General features: G+C 45.1%; 1 protein-coding gene across 1 annotated transcript in view; it reads right to left on the reverse strand.

Moving 5' to 3' along the window:
• dysf (dysferlin, limb girdle muscular dystrophy 2B (autosomal recessive)) overlaps positions 1-23,911 on the reverse strand; it is a 236,281-nt gene that overhangs the window by 123,995 nt on the left and 88,375 nt on the right. The window contains exons 16-21 of the mRNA XM_048600995.1: positions 15,806-15,921; positions 13,674-13,787; positions 5,815-5,992; positions 3,147-3,271; positions 2,204-2,310; positions 321-516 (exon numbers count right to left, since the gene is read on the reverse strand). Coding sequence (XP_048456952.1) covers positions 321-516; positions 2,204-2,310; positions 3,147-3,271; positions 5,815-5,992; positions 13,674-13,787; positions 15,806-15,921 — 836 coding nt within the window. The remainder of the gene's footprint in view (positions 1-320; positions 517-2,203; positions 2,311-3,146; positions 3,272-5,814; positions 5,993-13,673; positions 13,788-15,805; positions 15,922-23,911) is intronic.

Genomic DNA, 23,911 nt, shown 5'->3' on the forward strand with positions numbered 1-23,911 from the left:
CCTGTGCTGTCCCTATCCTGGGAGTGTTTGATGGGGACAGTGGAGAGGGAGCTTTACTCTGTATCTAACCCTGTGCTGTCCCTGTCCTGGGAGTGTGTGATGAGATGAACCTAGAGCTAGCTTTACTTTATATCTAACGTTGTGCTATACCAACCCCGAGTGTGTTTGATGAGGAGAGTTTGAAAGGGATGCAATAACCCCAGCAAAGCACGGATTCTGATCAGAATAATTGGAGCCATTCCAATAACATCAATCCATCAATCAGAAATTGAGCTTCCAAACAGACTGTGAGAGTACCATTAATAAATAGGTGCTGTTACCTCCTCCGCCATGCTTTTGAGTTGAACAAGCCAATCCTCAGCCTGATCCAGGATGAACTGCAGATCTACGCTGTCCTTATGTTTGATGTTCTCTGCAGCTTGCGTGATCTGTAGTAGGTTTGTGGTGCGGAATCTGTAGATATGACCGTCCAGGCAGGTTGCTGATGGAATGTTCGGTACACTGGGAAGAGGCAGGCTGTGGGAAAGAGAAGGCCAATACATTGGTGGGGTACCAGTGCATCCCTGTCACTGAGCATGCCAGGGGTAAGGGAGCCAGGGGACTATAGCTGGAATGTAGCCCTGGACGTTTTGGGAATGGAGCTGCAAAGACATTCCCCGGACTTTGAAGAATTATTGCAGCTCTTACACAGACTGTGGTCCCAAATTAGTAAAGAAGATGGCAACCTGTGAAATTGTCCCATTGTAATTGGCCCTCATCTCCGCTCTGCCTATAACACAGCATATACACACATGTTCTCGAGTTACATATCATACATTTATCTGTAACAGACACTGGTGTTAATCTCTATAACTGACCCACTGTAATAGACAATGGGTGTTACTCTCCATAACACACTGAGTGTTACCCTCCTTAATAGAAACTGAGTACTACTCTCTGAAATAGACACTGTGTGTTGCTCTCTATAACACACATGGCATGTTAACCTCGATAACATACACTGGGTGTTACTCTGTATAATAGACACTGGGTATTACTCTCTATGACACACACTGGGTGTTACTCTCTATAACACACACTGCACGTTACTCTCTATACAGACACTAGGTATTACTCTCTATGACACACACTGGGTGTTACTGTCTATAACACACACTGCATGTTACTCTGTATAATAGACACTGGATATTACTCTCTATGACACATACTGGGTATTACTCTCTATAATATACACTGGGTATTACTTTCTATAACACACACTGGGTGTTACTCTCTATAATAGACACTGGGTATTACTCTCTATGACACACACTGCATGTTACTCTCTGTAACATACACTGGGTGTTACTCTCTATAACACACTGCGTGTTACTGTCTATAACATACACTGCGTGTTACTCTCTATGATAGACACTGGGTATTACTCTCTATGACACACACTGGGTGCTACTCTCTATAACACACACTGCGTGTTACTCTCTATAACAGACACTGGGTGTTACTATCTATAATAGTCACTGGTATTACTCTCTATGACACACACTGGGCGTTACTCTCTATAACAGACACTGGGTATTACTTTCTATAACACACACTACATGTTACTCTCTATAACATACACTGGGTGTTACTCTCTATAACATACACTGGGTGTTACTTTCTATAATACACACTGTGTGTTACTCTCTATTACATACACTGGGTGTTACTCTCTATAATAGACTCTGGGTATTGTTGTCTATAACACACACTGGGTGTTACTCTCTATAATAGACTCTGGGTATTGTTGTCTATAACACACACTGGGTGTTACTCTCTATAATAGACACTGGGTATTACTCTCTATGATACACACTGGGTGTTACTTTCTATAATAGACACTGGGTGTTACTCTTTATGATACACACTGGGTGTTACTCTCTATAACACACACTGGGTGTTACTCTCTATAACGCACACCAGGTGTTACTCTCTATAACGCACACCGGGTGTTACTCTCTATGATAGACACTGGGTGTTACTCTCTATGATACACACTGGGTGTTAGTCTCTATAACACACACTGGGTGTTACTCTCTATGACAGACACTGGGTGTTATTTTCTGTAATAGTCCCCAGGTGATACTCTGTACTCAGTTTGATATAAAATCTCTGTTTCACTCTCTGCGATAGATGCTGGCATTGCCCTGATACCCAGCATTACCTGCAGTCAGTGATGACAATATCAATTAGTTCATCGATTCTTCTCTTCACTTCACTCTCTGGGCTTTTCGCCTTGATAGCAAGATGGACCAGCTCCAGACTGGATTCCTACAGAGGACACAGGATCACAAGGTACCAAATCCATCACAGGACTGAAGCCATTTCGAAAAGTATAAAGACTCAGGCATATGAAAAATAATACGGCTGGCAGCAATATGAAACTCACCAGATCACATGCATGTGGGTAATAACACAGAGGGGCGATATATCAATGCACTGACCCAAGGGTTGCTGGAGCAATAGCACAGCTGGACTGGCCTCCTGGGCTGGAGTGTCAATGCCTTTACACAGTTTAGGGAAGGGCAGCAGAGGAACCAGGGAGTAACGAAAGGGATTAAATTATCACGTCCTCACGCAGGCTGGGGGCCGAGAGTGGATGGAGTCAATGACACTGAAACAAACACAGAGAATGGTGCTGGAGACACTGAGCGGGGTCTGGCCTTACCCATGAAGTGAGAAACAGAATTAATGTTTCAGGTCTGATACGACTCTTCTTCGGTGAATAAGCTGCTGGGGAGTAAAGATACAGGGCAGTGTCAGGACAAGGCTCTGTATCAGAGGGAGGAGTGAGTGCTTGAGGGATTGCTGGGTCCCATCATGGGGAGCTTGATCCCATGGTGTGGAGAGGGGAGGGAGATTTCCGATTTCAATATCCCTCTTGATTGAGTCAAGAATGTCCCGGCACCAGAAGCTGGGACAGGCTGTAACATTTCTCAGGTCACCCAGCCATGAGCTGACCTCCAAATGACCCTCATGAACACCATTGAGAGTTGACAGCATGGTCAAGGGCATACTGCACTCACTGCTGCCCCATGTCACAACAATAACCGCCCCAGAAATCTCTGCGCTATTCATCGTCTCCCCTCACGCCCGTCACCACTTACAAGTCTGCCTACAGCGTTGAGTAGGATGTTCTGTGCATCAGTCCTGTGGCTGATATCCTCCCAGTATGACGACAGCACCACAACTGGCTTCACATTACCCCAGGGTAGGAAATAATAATGGCAACCTGAGAAAGTGTAACAAGTGAACATTATTCCCGAGAGTTAGCCAGAACCCTGGCACCCACTCCCCTCCCTCCCTGAATCCTGCTTTCCAATACCACTCCATAGTAACTGCTATAATGCATGTTGGATAGTCCTTCAACAATAACATCTGAATAATTCAAGCCTCAGCAATTACAAAATAAAATCAGCTTCAATATTTTGACTGTTTTTCTGTAAAGTGTTTTGTTTATTCACTCAGGGAATGTGGGCATTGCTGGCTGGGCCAGTATTTAATGTCCATCCCTAGTTGCCCTTTAGAAGTTGGTGATGAGTTGCCTCTTTGAACCACTGCAGTCACCTAACCCACAATGCCCTTAGGGAGGGAATTCCAGGATTTTGACCCAGTGACAGTGAAGGAGCGGCGATATATCTCCAAATCAGGATGGTGAGTGGCTCAGAGGGGAACTTGCAGGGGATGGTGTTCCCATGTATCTGCTGCCCTTGTCCTTCTGGATGGAAGTGGTTGTGGGTTTGGAAGGTGCTGGCTGAGGATCTTAGGTGAATTTCTGCAGGGCATCTTGTAGATAGTACACACTGCTGCTACTAAGCTTCGGTGGTGGAGGGAGTGGATGCTTGTGGATGTGGTACCAATCAAGCGGCTGCTTTGTCCTGGATGGTGTCGAGCTTCTTGAGTGTTTTTGGGGCTGCACTCATCCAGGCAAGTGGGGAGTATTCCATCACACTCCTGACTTGTGCCTTGTAGATGGTGGACAAGCTTTGAGGAGTCAGGAGGGGAGTTACTCGTTGCAGTATTCCCAGCTTCTGGCCTGCTCTTGTAGCCACTGTGTTAATGTGATGAGTCCAGTTGAGTTTCTGGTCAATGATAACCCCCAGGATGTTGATTGTGGGTGGGTCAGTGATGGTAACACCATTGAATGTAAAGGGCAGGTGGTTAGATTGTCTATTGCTGGTAATGGTCAAGGCTGGCAATTGTGTGATGTAAAGGTTACTTGCCACTTGTCAGCCCAAGTTCAGGTGTTAGTATATCGAGAGGTACAGGTGTGACATTCTCTAACCAAAGCCAAGGCCTAACTATTTGTATATTGGTGCATGTATAAATAGTGAAAGGCCATTTGGCCCCTCTAGCTTGTTCCACCAAGCAATAAGATCACGGGGGATCCGATTACCACACACATCTACCCCTGACAACCTTTCACGCCTTGTTTATCAAGAATCTCATCCACCTCTGCCTTAAAATTATCTAAAGTCCCTGTTTAAAGCTGAAAGTTACGAGACTTGCGATCCTCTATGACAGCAAATTTTTTCCAGAACTTGACCACAAATATCCAGCATTTGTAAGCATGTTGAGGTGAGCTTGTTGAATGTATTTAAGGCAAAGATAGATAGATTTGTGAACAGTAAAGGAATTAAGGGTATGGTGAGCAGGCGGTACAATGGAGCTGAGTCCACGAAAAGATCAGCCATGATCTTATTGAATGGCAGAGCAGGCTCAATGGGCCAATGGCTTCCTTCTGCTCCTATTTCTTATGTTCTTGTGTTGGTATGCAAACTATGAGTCCTCATTCTAGAATTTTCCACTGGAGGAAACTTCCTTTCCGCATGCACCTTGTTAAGACCCATTAGTATTTCATGTATTTCAACCAAGTCACTTTCTACTCTCCTAAACTCCACTGGAAAAAAGCCTTTCCTTCCCAACATTTACCCATAAGATCACACACACGGGGAGGCGATGGCCTAGTGGTATTATCACTGTACTGTTAATACAGAGACCCTGATAATGCTTTGGGGACCCGGGTTTGAATCCCACCATGGCAGATGGTGGAATTTGAATTCAATAAAATATCTGGAATTAGCAATCTAATGATGACCATGAACCCATTGTCGATTGTCAGGAAAAACCCACCTGGTTCACTAATGTCCTTTAGGGAAGGAAACTGCCATCCTTACCTGGTCTGGCCTACATATGACTCCAGACCCACAGCAATGTGGTTGACTCTTAACTGCCCTCTGGGGAATTCGGGATGGGCAATAAATGCTGCCTGGTCAGCGACGCCCTCATCCCGTGAATGAAGAAGTTTTAAAAAAGACACCTATTCTAGATATTGGTCTCATATACCTTCTCTAATATCACGTGGAGTGAATCAAATTGGCTGAAGACTGGTATCTGTGATACTAGGGACCACTGGAGGAGGCCGAGATGGATCATCCACTTGGCACTTCTGGCTGAAGATTACTGCGAAAGCTTCAGCCTTATCTTCTGCACCGATTTGCTGGGCTCTTCCATCATTGAGGATGGGGATATTTGTGGAGCCTCCTCCTCCAGTGAGTTGTTTAATTGTCCACCACCATTCACCTCATTCACTAGCGCCACCTCCAATATTTCCTGGTCAAACCCAAGGCCTGACTATTTGGGAATCAAGGTAAAAGCATCCCTATAGAATCCCATATTTGGGCTCATGTGAAATTATGTTCCCTGTTCATTTGCATATTTGTGAATCACATCAAAGTACACTAATACAGTGGTGTGTAGTGATGGTTGACCTACCATCGAACACTGCACGGCTGTACTGGGTGGTGGAGGCCAAGGGCAGGCAAGTGGCATCGAACTTGTTGCCGTAGTTACCGATGCTGACTTCAAACTGGATGGCGTCGCTCACTTCCTGTAGCATGGTGGCTGAATAGAAGACAGCACACAGGTGGAACTTACGGCGGCGGAGGTGTTTCTGGGGGGAAGAAGAATGGGAAGGCATGGTCACACCGTGGAGGAAGCTTTTCTGGTGACCACCGAGGGGAGAATGATAAGATGGTCGGGTTGGAAGCAGAAAACATCACACAAATAAGCCAGAGATAGTAGGAACTGCAGATGCTGGAGAATCCGAGACAACAAGGTGCAGGGCTGGATGAACACAGCAGGCCAAGCAGCATCATAGGAGCAGAAAGGCTGTGTTCATCCAGCTCTGCACCTTGTTGACACAAATAAGCCATTCGCCCAACAGGTCCATGCTACCTCTGCATTCTTGAAACTACTTCATCAAACCGCACTACCAGGGTCATTGAAACATGCAATAAAGGCCCATGGGCCCACCAATTCTGTACTGCAAAAAATACACTACACTAGTCTTACATAAGTTCCATTTTCCCGTGCTAGGTCCATAACTTTGGATGTTAAGACATTTCAGGTGCTCACCTTTTTAAAAATTGTGAGATATCCTACCTCCACTACCCTCGGAGGCAGTGCATTCCAGACCCCCACCACCCTCTCACCTTTCTTCCTCATGCACTTCCCTTAAATCCATCGCTGTTATTTACCTCAACTTACCCCTGTGGTAGCAGCTTCCAACCAGCCTATGAGTGAAGATGTTTTTCCAAAATTTCCTTTGGGATTTATTTCTGAATCGTGGAACCAAGTAGGGATAAAGCCATTTTAGATCTAATACTAACAAGGCACATTTAATAATTAAGTCATCTCACTGTAACAGCTCTTATGCTGAAATAGTGATCATAACAAAATTGATTTCAGATTGAAAGGAACAAACTGCAATCCCAACCAAGAATCTGAAATATAAATCCAATCAGTGAGATGCTCAGGCAGTAAATAAACAATGAACGACCCTTAAAGAAGTCAGTCAAAACATTCAGTAAAAATACATTCCATTGAAGGAGCTGACACCTATTCTGCACTGGAATGATCTCTCTCCGCCAAGAGTCTAACTCAGGCATTTTTCTTCAAATCTCCATTAAATGTAGGAGCAGAACATCGAACATAAGATAGAACAGTGCAGCATGGGAGCAGGCCCTTCGGCCTACCATGTCTGTGCTGACCATGATGCCATTGTATACTAATCCTATCCGTCTGCACATGCTCCATATCCCTCTATTCCCTGCTTGTTCATGTGTCTGTCTAAATGCTTCTTAAATGTACTGTATCTGCTTCTATTGCAGTGCATTCCAGGAACTACCATCCTCTGTATAAAATAAAGTTCTTCACACATCTTGTCTAAACATTTCCCCTCTCACCTTAAACCTAAGCCCCCTAGTGTTTCACATTTCCACACTGGGACAAAGACTCTGACTATCCAGCTTATCCGTGCCTCTCATAATTTTTTATACGTCTACCAGGTTGCCCATCAGCGTTCGACACTGTAGCAAAAGGTTTGTCTAACCTTTCCTTTTGGCTAATACACCAAAGATGTGCAGGTTAGGTGGATTAGCTATGCTAAATTGCCCATAGTGATCAGGGATGTGTAGATTACATGTGTTATAGAGGGTGGGTCTGTGGATCTGCTCTGTGGATCAGTGTGGACTTGTTGGGCCAAAGGGCCTGTTTCCACACTGTAGGGATTCTATGATTCTATGAACTTCAATCCAGGCAATATCCTGGTAAACCTCTTCTGCACCCTCTCCAAAGCCTCCACATCCTTCCTATAGAGTGGTGACCAGAACTGCTCACAATATTCCAAATGTGACCGAACTGAAGTTTTATACGGCTGCAACATGACTTGCCAACTTTTATACTCAAAGCCCCAATCAATGAGGGCAACCATGCCATTCACCTTCTTTAACACCTTATCCACTTGTGTTGCCACTTTCAGGGGGCTATGGACTTGCAGCCCAAGATCCCTCTGTATGTCAGTCCTCCTGAGTGTCCCAACCATTTACTGCACACTTTCCTCTTGCATTTGACCTCCCAAAATGCATCACCTCACACTTGTCCCAATTAAGTTTCATCTGCCATTTCTCCACCCAACTTTTCAACTACTCTATATCCTGCTGCATCCTTGGATAACCTTCCTTATGATCCACATCTCCAACAATTTTCTCAAACTTACTAATCAGACCTCTACACTTTCATCCAAGTCATTTATATTTATTACAGACAACAGAGGTCCCAGAGGAATACCACTGGTCACACACTTCCAGTCAGAAAACATCCTTCCACAACTACCCTTTGTCTTCTATGACAAAACTAATTTTTTATCCAACTTACCAACTCACCATAGATCCCATGTAACTTAATCTTCTGGACCAGCCCACCATGACGGACCTTGTCAAATACTTTAGTGAAGTCTATATAGACAACGTCCACTACCTTACCCTCATCATCTTTGACACTTCCTTAGAAAACTCAACCAAACTCTTGAGACAAGACTTCCCCTGCATAAAGGCATGCTGATTATCTCTAATAAGTCCCTTCTTTTCAAAATGTGAATAAATCCTGTCCCTAAGAATGTTCTCCATAAATTTCCATACGACGGATGTAAGATTCACCACTCTACAATTTCCTGGATTATTATTGTTGCCCTTCTTAAACAAAGGAACAACCCGGTTGTTCTCCAGTCTTTGGGACCTCGTCTGGGGCTAAAGAGGATACAAAAATCTCTGTCGAGGCCCAAGAAATCTCCCCCCTTGCCTTCCTCTGTATCCTGGGATGGGTCCTATCAGGCCCTGGGCACTTTGTCTACCGTAATGTTTATCAAGACACCCAACACCTCCTCCTTCTTAATACCGGTGTGTCCCAGGACATCAATAAACCACTCCTTAATCTGACCACCATCCACGTCTTTCTCATTGGTGAATACTGACACAAAGTACTCATTAAGAACCTCACCAACTTCCTCTCACTCCACGCATAAATTTCCTCCATTGTCCTTGAATGGACCTACCTATTCCTTTGTTGCCCTTTTGCTCCTAAGATATCTATGAAATGCCTTAGGATTCTCCTTAATCCTACTTGCCAGGGACATTTCATGGAGCCTTTTAGCCCTCCTAATTTTTTGTTTAAGATCTTTCCTGCATCCTTTAAATTTCTCAACAGCTGTGTCTGATTTCTATTTCTTAAACCTCACATATGCTTTCTTATTGTTTTTGGCCAAACTTTCAATATCTCTTGTCATCCAAGGCTCCCAAATCTTGCCATCCTTATCTTTCGCCCTCACAGGAACAAGCCGGTCCTGAACTCTGATCAACTGGCCTTTAAAGGACTCCCACACGTCAGATGTGGATTTACCCTCAAACAGCCTCCCCCAATCTAATTTCTCCAGCTCCTGCCTAACACTGTTATCCTTCCCCCCAGTTTAGCACTTTCACTCAAGAACCAGTCTTATCCTTGTCCATAGCTATCTTAAAACTTACAGAAGTATGTTTCCAAAATGCTCCCACTGAAACATTGATCAGCTGGCCAGACTCATTCCCAGATCAAGTATGGCCCCATCCCTAGTTGGACTATTTACATTTTGTTTCAAGAAACCCTCCTGGGTGCACCTATCAAATTCAGCACCAGATAATAACCTAGCACTAAGGGAGTCCTAGTTAACATTGGGCAAGTTCAAATCACCCACCACAATAACTGTGTTGTTTTTACATCTTTCCATGATCTGCTTACATACCTGTTCCTCCAGTTCCTGTTGGCTATTGGGAGGCCTATAGTGTAACCCCATCATAATAATTGCACCTTTCTCATTCCTAGGTTCTATCCACATGAGCTCACTGGATAAACCCTCCAAGATGTCCTCTCCTAGTGCAGCTGTGACATTCTCTATAAACAGTAATACAACTCTCCCACCCCCTTTTACATCCTTTTCTGTCTCATCTCAAACATCTAAACCTTGGAACATTGAGCTGCCGGTCCTAACCTTCTCTCTACAAAGTTTCTGTCATGGCAACAACATCCATGTACCAATCCAGGCTCTCAGCTCATCTGCCTTACCTGTTATACCTATCACATGAAAATAAATACTCTTCAGACTGCTAGTCTCTGCCTGGCTCTGCCTGGTTCTTCTTCTTGCTGACTTAACCTCTATCTTCTCCTCAGTCACTCCACATGCTGAACCACTGCTCTGATTCCCACTCACCTGCCACATGAGTTTAAACCTTCCTGAATGACACTAGCAAACCTTCCTGCCAGGATATTGGTGCCCCTCCAGTTTAGGTGAAACCTGTTCCTCTTGTACAGATCCCAGCTGCCCTAAGAAGTAGGCCACTCGTCCCCTCAAGTCTGCTCTGCCATTCAATGGTTGAACAACTGAAAAAGTGCAGCATAGGAACTGGCCCTTCCGCCCTCCAAGCCTGTGCCGACCATCATGCCCTCATGGTTGATCAGATAAATCGCAGCTCCACTTTCCTGTCATTTCTTCATCAACCTTGGTTCTCTTCCTGATTAAAAATCTGCCTTAGAATCATAGAGTTATAGAGACATAGAGCACCAAAACAGACCATTTGGCCCAACTCCTCCATGCCGACCAGATATTCTACATTAATTTAGTTCTATTTCCCAGCATTTGGCCCATATCCCTCTAAAACCCTTCCGAATCATATACCCATCCAGATGCCTCTTAAATGTTGTAATTGTACCAGCGTCCACCACTTCCTCTGGCAGCTCATTCCATACACGCACCTCCCTCTGCGTGAAAAAGTTGCCCCTTAGATCCCTTTTAAATCTTTCCCCTCTCACTTTAAACCTAACCCCTCTAGTTTTGGACTCCCACACCCCGGGCAAAAGACCTTGAGGATTCACCCTATCCATGCCCCTCATGATTTTATAAACCTCTATAAGGTCACCCCTCAGCCTCCGATGCTCCAGGGAAAATAGCCCCAGCCTATTCAGTCTCTCTCTATAGCTCAAACCCTCCAACCCTGTCAACATCCTTGTAAATCTTTTCTGAACACTTGCAAGTTTCACAACATCTTTCCGATAGCATCTTAGTTTTGAATATATTCAATGATCCAGCCTCTGTGATTGACAATACATTTCATTCCACGTGTGCAGGTAAATGTTCTCTCTCCTGCACTGACAGCTTTATCTCTGCTCTCAGACTCTTGCACATAATTACTGATCTCCCAGCTACACCGTCATACACATCGTTATCCCATAACTCTACAGCAAGCGATCATCTCCTGATCGTACAAACATTCTCCTGAACGCTGCCATTTCTAAACAGGCTTTTCTCCAATTACTTGTGATCTGCCTGCATGGCATGCAAAACAATACGTTTCACTGTATCTCGGTACATGTGACAATAAGAAATCAAATCAGTTCTCTTTGGAAAGTTACCGACCACAACAATGCACCTCACTCTTGGGAAGTGCATTCCAGATCATCGTAACGGTGTATGTAAAAAGACGTTGTACAACTAAATTCCACCTCTGTGTTCCTCTGGTTACTGACCCCTTCTGTTCTGTCTCTCCCCATTTACTCAGCAAAACCTCCTCAAAAGGTGCTGAATCTTTTGAGCAACTCACTCTCCAGTTTTCATGCTGGGATGATCTCTGCTTTTTCTTTCACATATATTCGTCGAGAATGTGAATTCTGCAGTACTGGGGCAAGCCACCAGGTGGAGGGCAAGTCCTTCCAATTTACAGGAACCTCACATTCAGGCACAGAAAGTAATAAGGAAGGCAAATGGAATTTTGGCATTTGTTGCTCCAGGAATTAATACAAGGTACTAAAGGGGATTGATAAAGTCGGCGTAGAGAGGACATTTCCCTTTGTGCTGCAATTTAGATTGAGAGGCCATCATTTTAGGTTAAGGAGTAGCCTGGAACGCGTTGCCAGCGGAGGTGGTAAAGACAGGCATGATAGCATCATTTAAGATGTATCTAGACAGACACATGAATGGGCAGGGAGCAGAGGGATACAGATCCTTGGAAAATAGGCGACAGGTTTAGATAGAGGATCTGGATCGGTGCAGGCTTGGAGGGCCAAAGGGCCTGCTCCTGTGATGTAATTTTCTTTGTTCTTTGTTCAAATTTAAAACTGAGATATAATTAGTGATGGATTAAAGGGTTATGGAGAGCAGGCAGGAAAGTGGAGTTAAGGCCGAGATGAGATTAGCAATGATCATACTGAATGGTGGAACAGGCTTGAGGGGCCCAATGGTCTACTCCTGTTGTCCATTCTTATAATGTTACGATTCGCTCTATGTGAAAAGCTATTGGGGCTGGACACTGACTCTGGGCCCTGACAACATTCCGGCAATAGTACTGAAGACCTGTGCTCCAGAACTTGCCACACCCCGAGCCAAGCTGTTCCAGTGCAGTTACAACACTGGTATCTACCCGACAATGTGGAAAATTGCCCAGGTATGTCCTGTATACAAAAAGCAGGACAAATCCAACCCAACCAATTACTGCCCCATCAGTCTCCTCTCGACCATCAGTAAAGTGATGGAAGGTGTCAGTATCAGTGCTATCAAGCAGCACCTGCTCAGCAATAACCTGCTCAGTGACGCCCAGTTTGGGTTCCGCCAGGGCCACTCAGTTCCTGACCGCATTACAGCCTTGGTTCAAACATGAGGAACCTTGTTGATAGTGTTTACCTTGCCTCAGCTATCCTACACCATGAGGGACCTGCTACGATAAAAGTGCAGCTCCTCTTTTCCAAAGAAGCCAGGACGGGAATCTCCCGTCAGAAACATGGAGTTCTTCCTTTATGCAATAAAGGACTGGACCGGCAAGCTTCCCTGTAATTGCCTGTGCTCAGAAAACCCAGCTGAACAGTCTGCAAAAGGATATACAACTGGACAGGGCATCGGAGAGACAGTATCTACAGTACAGTGTTTGATCTCCTTAAAGAATGCTTTACTCATGTGGCAAACACTTAAGAGATGGTTCACGAGCTCATTCCTGGGAGAAAGGCTTTGAGTTATGAGGAAGGGTTCAACAAGTTGGACCTGCATTTATTGGAGTTTAGTAGAAAAGCGATCTTATCAAAATGTATAAGGCCCTGTAGAAGCTTGTAAGGTACATGGTGATGGGGTGGCTCAGTGGTTAGCACTGCTGCCTTATAGCAGCAGGGACCCAGGTTTGATTCCACCTTCGGGTGACTCTCTGTGTGGAGTTTGCACATTCTCCCTGTGTCTGCATGGGTTCCTGCCGGGTGCTCCGGTTTCCTCCCACAGTCCAAAGGCTTGCAGGTTAGGTGGATTAGCCATGTTAAATTGCCCCATAGTGTCCAGGATGTGCAGACTAGGTGGGTTAGTCATGGGAAATGCAGGGATAGGGTTTGGGAGTGGGCTGCTCTTCAACAGGTTGCTGTAGACTCGATGGGCTGAATGGCCGACATCCACACTGCAGGGTTTCTACGGGGCAAGTCTAAAACAAGGCTATAAAGTTTCAAAAGAATCTTCCATTTAAGATGGATAGAGGAGGAATTTCTTCCCTGAGAGGTTTTTCAACATTTGGAAATCGCTTGCCCAGGCAGATGGTCATTGAATGTATCCAAACCTTCCTTAGGCACGGTTGTCCAGACAGAAGAGTTGGACTGAGCCACAATTGTAACAAATGACGGAACAGGTCTGAGGGGCTGAATGGCCTAATCCTGCCCAATTTAAGATTTGACGATTTTGCATATCAGCTCCTTTGGCTCACAGCATAATCATTAGAAACAAAAAGTTTCAGGAAAATTACCTCAACTCTTAAGAGATCGTCCGATGGGATCTCCTCGATCTTCTGCTCCATCTGGTCCACAAGTTTGGTGCTCAACTCCAGCAGGACTCGGCCTCGATAGGCCATCGCCTCACCCTGAGGACAGGAAACGATGAGCTGAAATCAGACACTGGGTCCACACCTCACTGCGGTCAGCACCATATCAGAGCACACTTCAAAGCCCTAGGAGCGCATTGGCAGTGTCCAGCTCTTCAACACAATCAACACTGACCCTTTGAAAGTGACGAGGGAACGGGAAGGGAGGGTAAAATGGATGAAGGTATGAATGGGTGGAAGAAAGGAGGGACTGAAGGGAGGAAGGATGGGTGGGAGCAAAGGGGGACCAGAGAAGGGAAGGAGACAAAGTGGAAGTGAGAAGGAGAGGAAAGCAGGCATGGTGGAATAAAGAAAGGAATTTGTTGTGATTGGAAGGGATGGAAAGAAGTGTGGAGGGCAGAGAAGAGAAAGACAGTAAGAAATAGAGAGAAAGAGAGAGGCAAGAGAAAGAAACACAGGAAGGAAAGTGCTTTCCAATCTATAATGTACTTACGAAGAGTCATCATTGTCATGATGTAGGATCTTTGCCCATTACATCGCCCTATCACTTCCAGCAGAGACCAATTATCACAAAGACAACCCCCTTATCTGAGGAAATTCTTTGCACATCTCCTTCACACTCTACACCTCCAACCTATATCTCTCTCTCTCCACAACACCTCCCCCCACCCGTTACAATCAGACTTGTCTCTCCCATCTCACCAATATGATGGCAGCATGGACCCTTCAGATGTTACTCACTTGATCTTCCTGATAGTGTCTGGAGTATCATTTTCTCTCAGCTCTCCTCCCTCCTCCTCCCCAGGGCACTTTCGAAATGAGCAAACAGGTAGTTGGGGCCCCATCTGAGCTGACACCTTGGCTCTTGGTTCAACAACACCTCAATCCTAACATTCCTCCCAGTCTCTGTTTACAAAGCTCTCCATGGCCTTGTTACATGGACAAACATCCCTCATCTCTCTAATCCCCCTCGAGCTCCAAGACACCTTCACTCTTCCATTCCCACCCATATTCCCAAATTTTCCAATGCTGCCTGGTTTCAAAGCTCTGGAATTGCCTTCCTGATCCTCTAAGCCTCTGCACTACACTCACATGCTCCTTAAAGTCGACCTTTGTCACAAAGCAATTGGCCACCAGACCTAGAATCTCCTTGCCTGGCTCGATATCAACTTTATCTGATAAATTGGATAAACATTGTGGAATACACCCTGGGATGTTTCCGGTGAGATGTTAAACCCTTGGTCCTCTGAACAGACACTAAAAGATCCCACAGCACTGTTTTTAAGAAAAGCAGGGGAACCCTGTCTGGCCAATGCCTATCCTTCAATCATAGTGATAAAACAGGCTAACTGGTCACTATCAAATTGCTCTTTGTGGGATCTTGCTATGCAATCACACAAAATGGGTTAACTGGTCACTATCAAATTATCCTTTGTGGGATCTTGCTGTGCAATCATACTGACAAAATGGGTTAACTGGTCACTATCAAATTACCCTTTGTGGGATCTTGCTGTGCAATCATAGTGACAAAATGGGTTAACTGGTCACTATCAAATTACCCTTTGTGGGATCTTGCTGTGCAATCATACTGACAAAACAGGCTAACTGGTCACTGTCAAATTGCTCCGTGTGGGATCTTGCTGTGCAATCATACTGACAAAACGGGCTAACTGGTCACTGTCAAATTGCTCCGTGTGGGATCTTGCTGTGTAATCATAGTGACAAAACAGGCTAAGTGGTCACTATCAAATTACTTTTTGTGGGATCTTGCTGTGCAATCATAACTGACAAACCAGGCTAACTGGTCACCATCACTTTGCTGTTCGTGGGAGCTTGCTGTGCAATCAGTTGGCTGCCTGGTGCTTTATGAGATCTGGAGGATGTGATAAACAGTGGTGCAAGTGGAAAGCCGGTGTTACTTATGACGGTTTCAATTTACACCTTAGCTTTACAATATTGAAAAGAAACTGCTATTGGGGGACATTAAGTTTCTATTGCAGTCAGACCCTTCGACATTACTCTCTGTGTCTCCATGAGAGAGTCTCCGTGCTCCATACCTTTCCCAGGTTCATGTCAACGTATGGATCGGGGAAGCCGGTGAACTCTCGGGGGCTGCCGTACAGATTCACAAAGCAGGGTCCGAAGGATGGAAGGTATCCCAGGCCATCATCCACTGTCAGCAATCCCGGGAGGGAAAAAAACACAAAAAGGTGCACAGGAAAACATTACTCAGGTTATAACCTCAGCAACAGCTCCACCACAACCCCAATTTACCTCTGTCTCACTCAGTTCCCACTCTGACCTACGTGATCCCATTCTACCCCATCCAATTCCAATTCCGTCCCCAATTCCAATTCCATCCCCAACCCCAATTCTATCCCCAATCCCAATTCTGTCCCCAATCCCATTTCACACCCCACTGCCCTAAACACCATCCCAACCCGGAATAATCTCATAATAATAAAGCAGCATCAATTTAAGACTGAGATGAGGAGGAACTTCTTCTCTCAGAGCGTTGTGAGAGGGAGCTGTGGTGCCAGAGTCCTTGTGTACATTTAAGACTGAGACAGATTCTTGGTCAGTCAGGGAATGCAGGGTTACAGGGAAGGACAGGAAAGTGGATGTGAGGAATGTCAGGTCAGCCATGATCCTATTGAATGGCGGAGCAGGCTCGATGGACAAAGCAACCTGCCTCTGTTCTTATCTCTATGGTCTGATGGTCAACCCAACAAAACTCTACACCAGCAACTGACCCAATCAGCAAACTGATAGAAGGTAGCGATGGCAGTCCTATCAAGCAAGTTCTGCAGAGAAATAAATAAATGCAAGCTACAGCTGATGATTTTAAGGAGTCACATTGGACCTAAAATGTTAACTCTATGTGTGTCTCTCTCTCCAAAGATCCTGCCAGACCTGCCGACTTTCTCCAGCAATTTCCGTTTCCATAGCAATAAGCTGCTCATCGTCCGTAAGTTTGGATTTGCCTAAGGTCACTTGGCCTCAGGTTTCGTTACAGGTTTGGTCCACACAAAGGCAAAAAGGGCTCAATCCAGACAAAGAGTGAAGGATTCCTTTAACATTGAGGCAGCCTATTGTTTAATGGCATGTCAGCATTGTTAACAAGCTCAGCTGTGTTATCCATCCCTAACTGCCCTTGAACTGATTGCCTTGCTAGCCTATTGTAGCACGTTGCTGTGGGTCTGGAGTCACATATAGACCAGGCCAGGTAAGCAGGGTGGATTTCCTTCCCTAAAGGGCATTGGTGAACCAGATGGGTTTGTATAACAATTGATGATAGGTCACCTTGGCAAAGACTAGCTTTATATTTGCAGATCTATTGATTGAAATTTTAAAAACTTTGGTCAGCCTCAGGTTGCAGCATTTGCCTTAATTTAGCATCCAGGAACCTTGACAGAATTGAAGTTAATGTGGAATCGATGGGAGGAGCTAGTGAAAACTCTCTGCTGAAAACTCTTCCTCTGCTCTGAGGAAGGTCATCCGACCTGAAACGTTAACTCTGATTCTTTCTTCACAGATGCTGCCAGACCTGCTGAGCTTTTCCAGCAACTTCTGTTTTTGTTCCTGATTTACAGCATCCGCAGTTCTATCAGTTCTTAAAACTCTCTGCTGGTTGGAGTCATACCTGGCCCATAGGAAGATGGGTTGTGATTGTTGGAGGTCAGTCATCTCAGCTCCAGGGTAGCGTCCTAGGCCCAACCATCTTCAGCTGCTTCACCAATGACCTTCCCTCCATCGCAAGGTCAGAAGTGGAGATGTTCACTGGCATTAGCATACTTTATAACTCCATTCACCAGGCCAGCTTTGAGTCCTCTTGGTCAAGCATGGCCTCAGCATGGATTTACGGTCTTGGGGTGATTCCAGAGTGAAATCCCAGCCTCATGAACCCTGAGTCACGATCCAATGCAGCTGGAGGCTGGGTGGGCTGGGTTGGAAGACCATTGTTCTGAACCTTTTTATTCTCCATTGTATACTTTATTCCCAAAATCTGCAACGTTAGTCTTTATACTTCTTTATTTTTCTAAGAACTGTTACTGAAGAAGCTGTACCTGAGATGGTGCTGTAAGCAGCTTTTCACTGTACTAATTTGAATACATAAAGCAATTCTAATTCTAATTCTAATTCTATTTACAGCTCCTCAGTCTTTTTGAATGCATTCCCATCATTGAAACTCCATAGAAGTCACCATAGTATAGGTGTTGAAATGTACCAGGCACATATTCCACAGCGAGGAACTCACCTCCTGACTCCTCAAGGCCTGGATGGGTGCAGCTCCAACAACACTCAAAAAGCACAATTAATTCAACAAATCTTCCAAACTCCTGGAACAGGCGTCCTCCTCCTGTACTCTATCTGAGTTCTTCATCTTGACACGACTGGGAACAGTGTCCCTGTACCTAGCCTTTCAAAACCCTCTATCAGTTCAAACCCTCAATTAGGACTCTAGTCTATCAGGTACTTACTGACTTATGGAAATCAAATCTGTACCAAACTATCTCATGGAGGACCACAGAGGCCACGTGGGCCACTGGGAGGAAAGATTTCCCATTGCTATTGAAGGTTATGAATACATTCATAGTGCCATTGCCCCTGGTTGTAGTTACTCCTGGTACACGAGGTCACAGTCTGTCACACACGCCCCCTTGTAGCTCATCTGAAACCATTCTGTGCCATCATCCTTCATCCAATTCCATAGAATCCCTACAGTGCAGATAGAGGCCATTTGGACCATGAAGTCTACCCATCATCCCACCCTATCCCCTCAACCCCACATTTACCATTGTTAACCCACCTGGCCTGCACACTATGGGGCAATTTCCCATTCCAATCCACCTAACCTGCACATCTTTGGAATGTGGAATGAAGCTGGAGCACTCAAAGGGAGCTCATACAGACACGGGGAGAATGTGCAAACTCCACACAGACAGTCGCCCGAGGGTGGAATTGAACCCTGGTCCCATGAGGTGGCAGTGCTAACCACTGAGCCACCGTGCCACTATCCCAGATTAACCTCTCTTTCTGTTGCCCTTCACTTTGCCCTCCAGGAGAGATCTTGATTACTTCTCAGCTCTGGTCTTTTTGCGCTTGCAATATCAAGGATTTCTTCATCGGTCCATATCTGGAATATATGTCAGCATCAATTTTCTTCCACAGATCTTAATTTATTGTCAACGTTTCTGAGATCACACATTGCTCATAGTTTAAAATGACTTATGGTTACCTCTAACTTCCTCAAACACTTCAAATGGTCATTTTATTGGGGTTAGCTATCCTGGTGATGGGTTCAAATCCACCCCCATACTTGTTTGAAATGTGAAGGTGGAGAAGGAAACATCTTCTGGAAATAAGCAGTAGGGACCTGATTGTTGTCAAAACCCAACTGATTCAGTAAACTCCTTTTCGAGAAGAAAGTTTGTTATCTTTCCCTGATCTAGCGAATCATGCAGTTATACAACGGCCGTTAGCCATGGGAAATTAATTCCAGCCATACTCACGCTATAAAATATAATTTTAAATTTCAATTGGCGCATTTGCGAGGCTTACACTACCTTAGGGTCACCAAAAAATAATGGTCAACATATCTCACTCTGGGTTCAATCATTACCAACTTACCTTTTCATTGTATTACTGAAGCCTGAAGAATCAAGAGTTTATAATTAAACACTGTGCCTAATCCAGCATTGGCCCCAACTTCCCAAACAATACCTTACTCACAACCAAGACTATTCCTCAAAAACATTCCCAACATGCCCAACACCAACACCACTCTCCAACAACACCATTCCCCAACAACATTCCCAACACTAACACCATTCCCCAACAACACTTCCCCAACAATATTCCCAACACCGATGCCATTCTCCAACAACACTTCCCCAACAACATTCCCAACACCAATGCCATTCTCCAACAACATTCCCAATACCATTCCGAGTATTCCCAACATTGACATTATTGCCAACGCAACCAACATTCCCAATATCAACACCATTCCCAGCACCAACAACGTTCCCAACACCATCAACGTTCTCAACACCAACACCATTCCCAACACCAACACCATTCCCAACACCACCAGCACCAACACCAATTCCTCAAGCCTCATGCAGCCAGAAAGACAGAAGTTGTACCGATAATATCAATCAAATTGGAGCATCTGTGTGAATACAGAGACGGAAGGTGGGCAGAGCGATTTTCATCAAAACCGCTCAATGGATTTTGCGCTAAAGAGTCATCACCATTCTAGAGTAGGAAAATGGAACAAGGATTACGATGACCCACTTCTGCCCTGTTCAATAACTAATTTCCATCTGTTCAGGTCAAGGATGACCTGTTTAGTTGTAAGGAAGGCCACTGTAACTAAGTAACCGTTCCTGAGAGACCCAGCGAAAGACAGCGCGGGCTTGGCCCCGTGCTCCATGGGTGGGATTGAGCTTGTCCTTGTGGGAGTTACACAAAATATGTTTGCTTATTGTCTCCTCTTATTCTGGCTATTGAAACAACTTTGTGTCAATTCCCCATTTCATATAAGATGGGAAGCATACAAGAGCAATCCCAACAAGGAGCTACGTGTCTGTCTGGAGCTATCCATTGACATCAAAGGTGAAAGCGTGGAAGAATATGTTGACGTGTGAAGTGAGCTACAGTTGGAAGAGGCGAATGTGGAGCAGAAATAATTGCAATGATCAGATGGACCAACTGTCCTGTTTCTGAGCTTGAAATTCGACTCACTTTTCGATTTTCTCATTCCCAAACCTGCCCACTGACCCCATGGAAGGATTTACTTGTGCACGAGACCTTTGGAGATTTTATTTATCATTGATAATGGGTACACAAGGAGCACACGTGCAGCTGAAAGCAGGATAGGGTATTTGGTGAGAATGGAATGTAAAACAGGCCACAGCGGATGTCTTAAGACCAAATATGGTTAATCCAACCTTGAAGCCTTTCTATATAATGAATGCATCAACCAATGTGTGCCATTAGTGTGTGTGTTCGGGGGTGGGGAGATTCCTGTGCATGAGGCTAATGAAAGGGAGGGGGGACTTTCATCTGAAATATGGTGGCAGTGATAGAGTACCTTGCCATTTACAGGTGCTATAGTTTTGTTCTTATTTGATACTGAAACTTCATAAGTTCTTTAAAACTCTTCAGGTGCTTTGCTATGTGGAAAACTTAATCCATAGAATCCCTACAGTGTGGAAACAAGTCCTTCGGCCCAACAAGTCCACACCTCACAGCATCCCACCCAGACCTACCCGCTATGACCCACATAACCTATACACCCTCAGGATCTTGACTGTTTCAGTAATAAGCTCCGTCATTGAGACAACTAATTTTTCTGGGTGAATCTTTTGTTTTGCTGATTGGTTTCTCAACTAGATACATAACATACAACTAAGTAGTACCAATGGCAGACTGCCAGTTGAACTCAGGATAACTCCACACTGTCTGTGGAGTTTGCACATTCTTCCAGTGTCTGCGTGGGTTTCCTCTGGGTGCTCCGGTTTCCTCCCACGGTCCAAAGATGCGCAGGCTAGATGGATTGGCCATGCTAAAATTGTCCATAGTGTCCAGGGGTGTGTAAATTATTGGGAAATGTAGGGTTACAGGGAAAGATTAGGGAGATGGGTCTGGGTCTCGGTGGGATGCTCTTCGGAGAGGTGATGTGGACTTGTTGGGCTGAATGGCCTGTTTCCACACTGGAGGGAATCTCTGATTCTGTGATGTATATGGTACTGATGATGCCCAGTTTGTAAACTGGTTAAGCATTGCCTCAAGTTTGAACTTCACTAGTGCTCTCATTTGGTAATTAATACCCAATTATCACAATGTTTCGAGCTGTGGCAATAATATTCAAGGAGGTGGGTCTAATTATGGTAATGACAGAGAGGTCTCTCAGTTGTCTGTAATAGGGAAGAGCATTGTAATAGTTCCTCAAATGATTAGGTGGGTTATAGCGGGTAGGTCTGGGTGGGATTCTTTGAGGTTCGGTGTGGACTTGTTGGGCTGGAGGGCCTGTTTCCACACTGTAGGGATTCTATGATCTATGATCTTTGATCCCTGAACACTACAGGCAATTTAGCATGGCCAATCCACCTAGCCTGCACATCTTTGGACTGTGGGAGGAAACCGGAGCACCCGGAGAAAACCCACGCAGGCACGGGGAGAATGTGCAAACTCCACACAGACAGTCGCCCGACGGTGGGATCAAACTTGGGTCCCTGGCGCTGTGAGGCAGCAGTGCTAACCACTGAGGCAACGTGCTGCCTGTAAATTGAGGGGTTGGGTTTAAGATACACTCAGATCTTATAATCAGGCTCAAACACACTCTGTTCACACTGTGGCCTTACCCTGCAGACAGACACATGGGGGCCATTCACTAAAACGTTCACCGGGAAAACCCAGTCACTCAGCTCTCTCTTTGCTGTCCACTCCACACGACTCTCCTTCTCCAATTGGTCGAATGGGCAGGAAATTGGGCAATAGGGACAACAGGCAGTAAATCTAGTTCTCCCAACCAAAGTTAAATTTTTAAGGTTTTAGAGTAGATTTGTAGCTCGGGTTATGGATGTTATGGTTCGTTATTCCGCATGCGGAGCAACAAACTAGCTCAGTGAGCCAGCCAACCACAACAAAGTTAAATTTCACCCCTTACCTTCTTCACAAGAGGGGGCAAGTGAACCTTTCAGGGAATAATCTTAGCTTCACTCTGACAGGGATCAATCCTCACCTTCACTGAGTTCCTGAGTTAGCTTCCAGTCCAACCTTCGCACTTGCAATGTTAAGGTGTCGCAGTAACTCTTCACTGCCCCATAAAACCCATTTCCAGATCAGACAGCCTTCTTCTCAATAAGGGCTGGCAACTTCCAGGAGGCTCTAGATCCTGCAAGAGGCTGGATAATTTGGGCAAAGCCACTTGATGCTCACGCTTGCTTGCTTCATGCTCTGACTACATTGGCAGTGCCCTCCTCTTTCACACCTGCTATACCCCTAAGGATATCGCCTGGGGTTGCCAATCCTACCCTCCCATTCACACATCAGGTAGCCTCTGTGTCAGTGGGGACAGGCAAGGGTGGCATGGAAATTGTGGAAAAACCACAAGCCGGTCAGGAACACAGGGAGAGAGGAGCCTCCATTGGATTTGGGAATCACAGCCCACAGGGTGTCATGCAGTCAATGCAAATGCCCATGCAACGAAAAACAAAATTACAAACAGACTTTGATAGCAATTTCACCCACACCTCACTGCCATTCAAAGCAATTTGACAGGAAGCAGAGCAAAACAAATAAAAAAGAAATGACATCACTGAATGTAGAAAATTATTCAATAAAACATACAGCCACCGATGGTTTCAGGCTTCACTGGGCAAATATCTGAAGCACAAAGAAATGGAAAAGAAAATGGAGACAGTTAGCAGGTCTCCGGTGAGGGAACACACTAGAGAGAGAGAGAGAGAACAGACAGAAGGAATAAACAAGCCTTGGAAGGAGTGCAGCTCAGATTTAATCGAGATATCTGGGTTAAATTGAGAGCAGAGATGACATTGACTAGAGCTGTGTTTCCTGGAATTCAGAAGTTTAAGAACTGGGTTCATGATTCTTCAAGATATTAGAGGAAGTTAATTCAGTAAGAGGAGAATTGTAGATTTTTGAGTGGTTGTGAATCTCAGTTCTATTTTGAGATGTTATAAGATACGTCAGGTGCAGGTGAGATTTGAACCTAGATCTTGTGACCACAGGTATTCTAGTCGGAAATCTGGGATTAAGCGAAACTCTAAAACCGAACACTTTCGGAATGAAACTAACAAAGAAAAGTCCTCTCACAGTAAACTTGGGGAAAAGTTTAGAATTCTCGTCTACAACTGGCAATTGACATCAGATCAAGTGTTAATTGTAAATCTGCTTTACGTCTCTCAGTCTCTGTCTATCTCAGGGAGATAATTGTGCACTGACTGGGGTTTCGCAGTCCCCTCTCTCTCAGGGAGCCATCTGTACACTGGCTGGTGTCTCTCAGTCCCCCCCTCTCTCTCAGGGAGATGTCTGTACACCGACTGGTGTCTCTCAGTCCCGCCTCTCTCTCAGGGAGCCATCTGCACACTGACTGGTGTCTCTCAGTATCCCCTCTCTCTCAGGGAGATATC

This window comes from Rhincodon typus, chromosome 1 (assembly GCF_021869965.1).
Source record: "Rhincodon typus isolate 14 chromosome 1, sRhiTyp1.1, whole genome shotgun sequence".
Lineage (NCBI taxonomy): Eukaryota > Metazoa > Chordata > Chondrichthyes > Orectolobiformes > Rhincodontidae > Rhincodon > Rhincodon typus.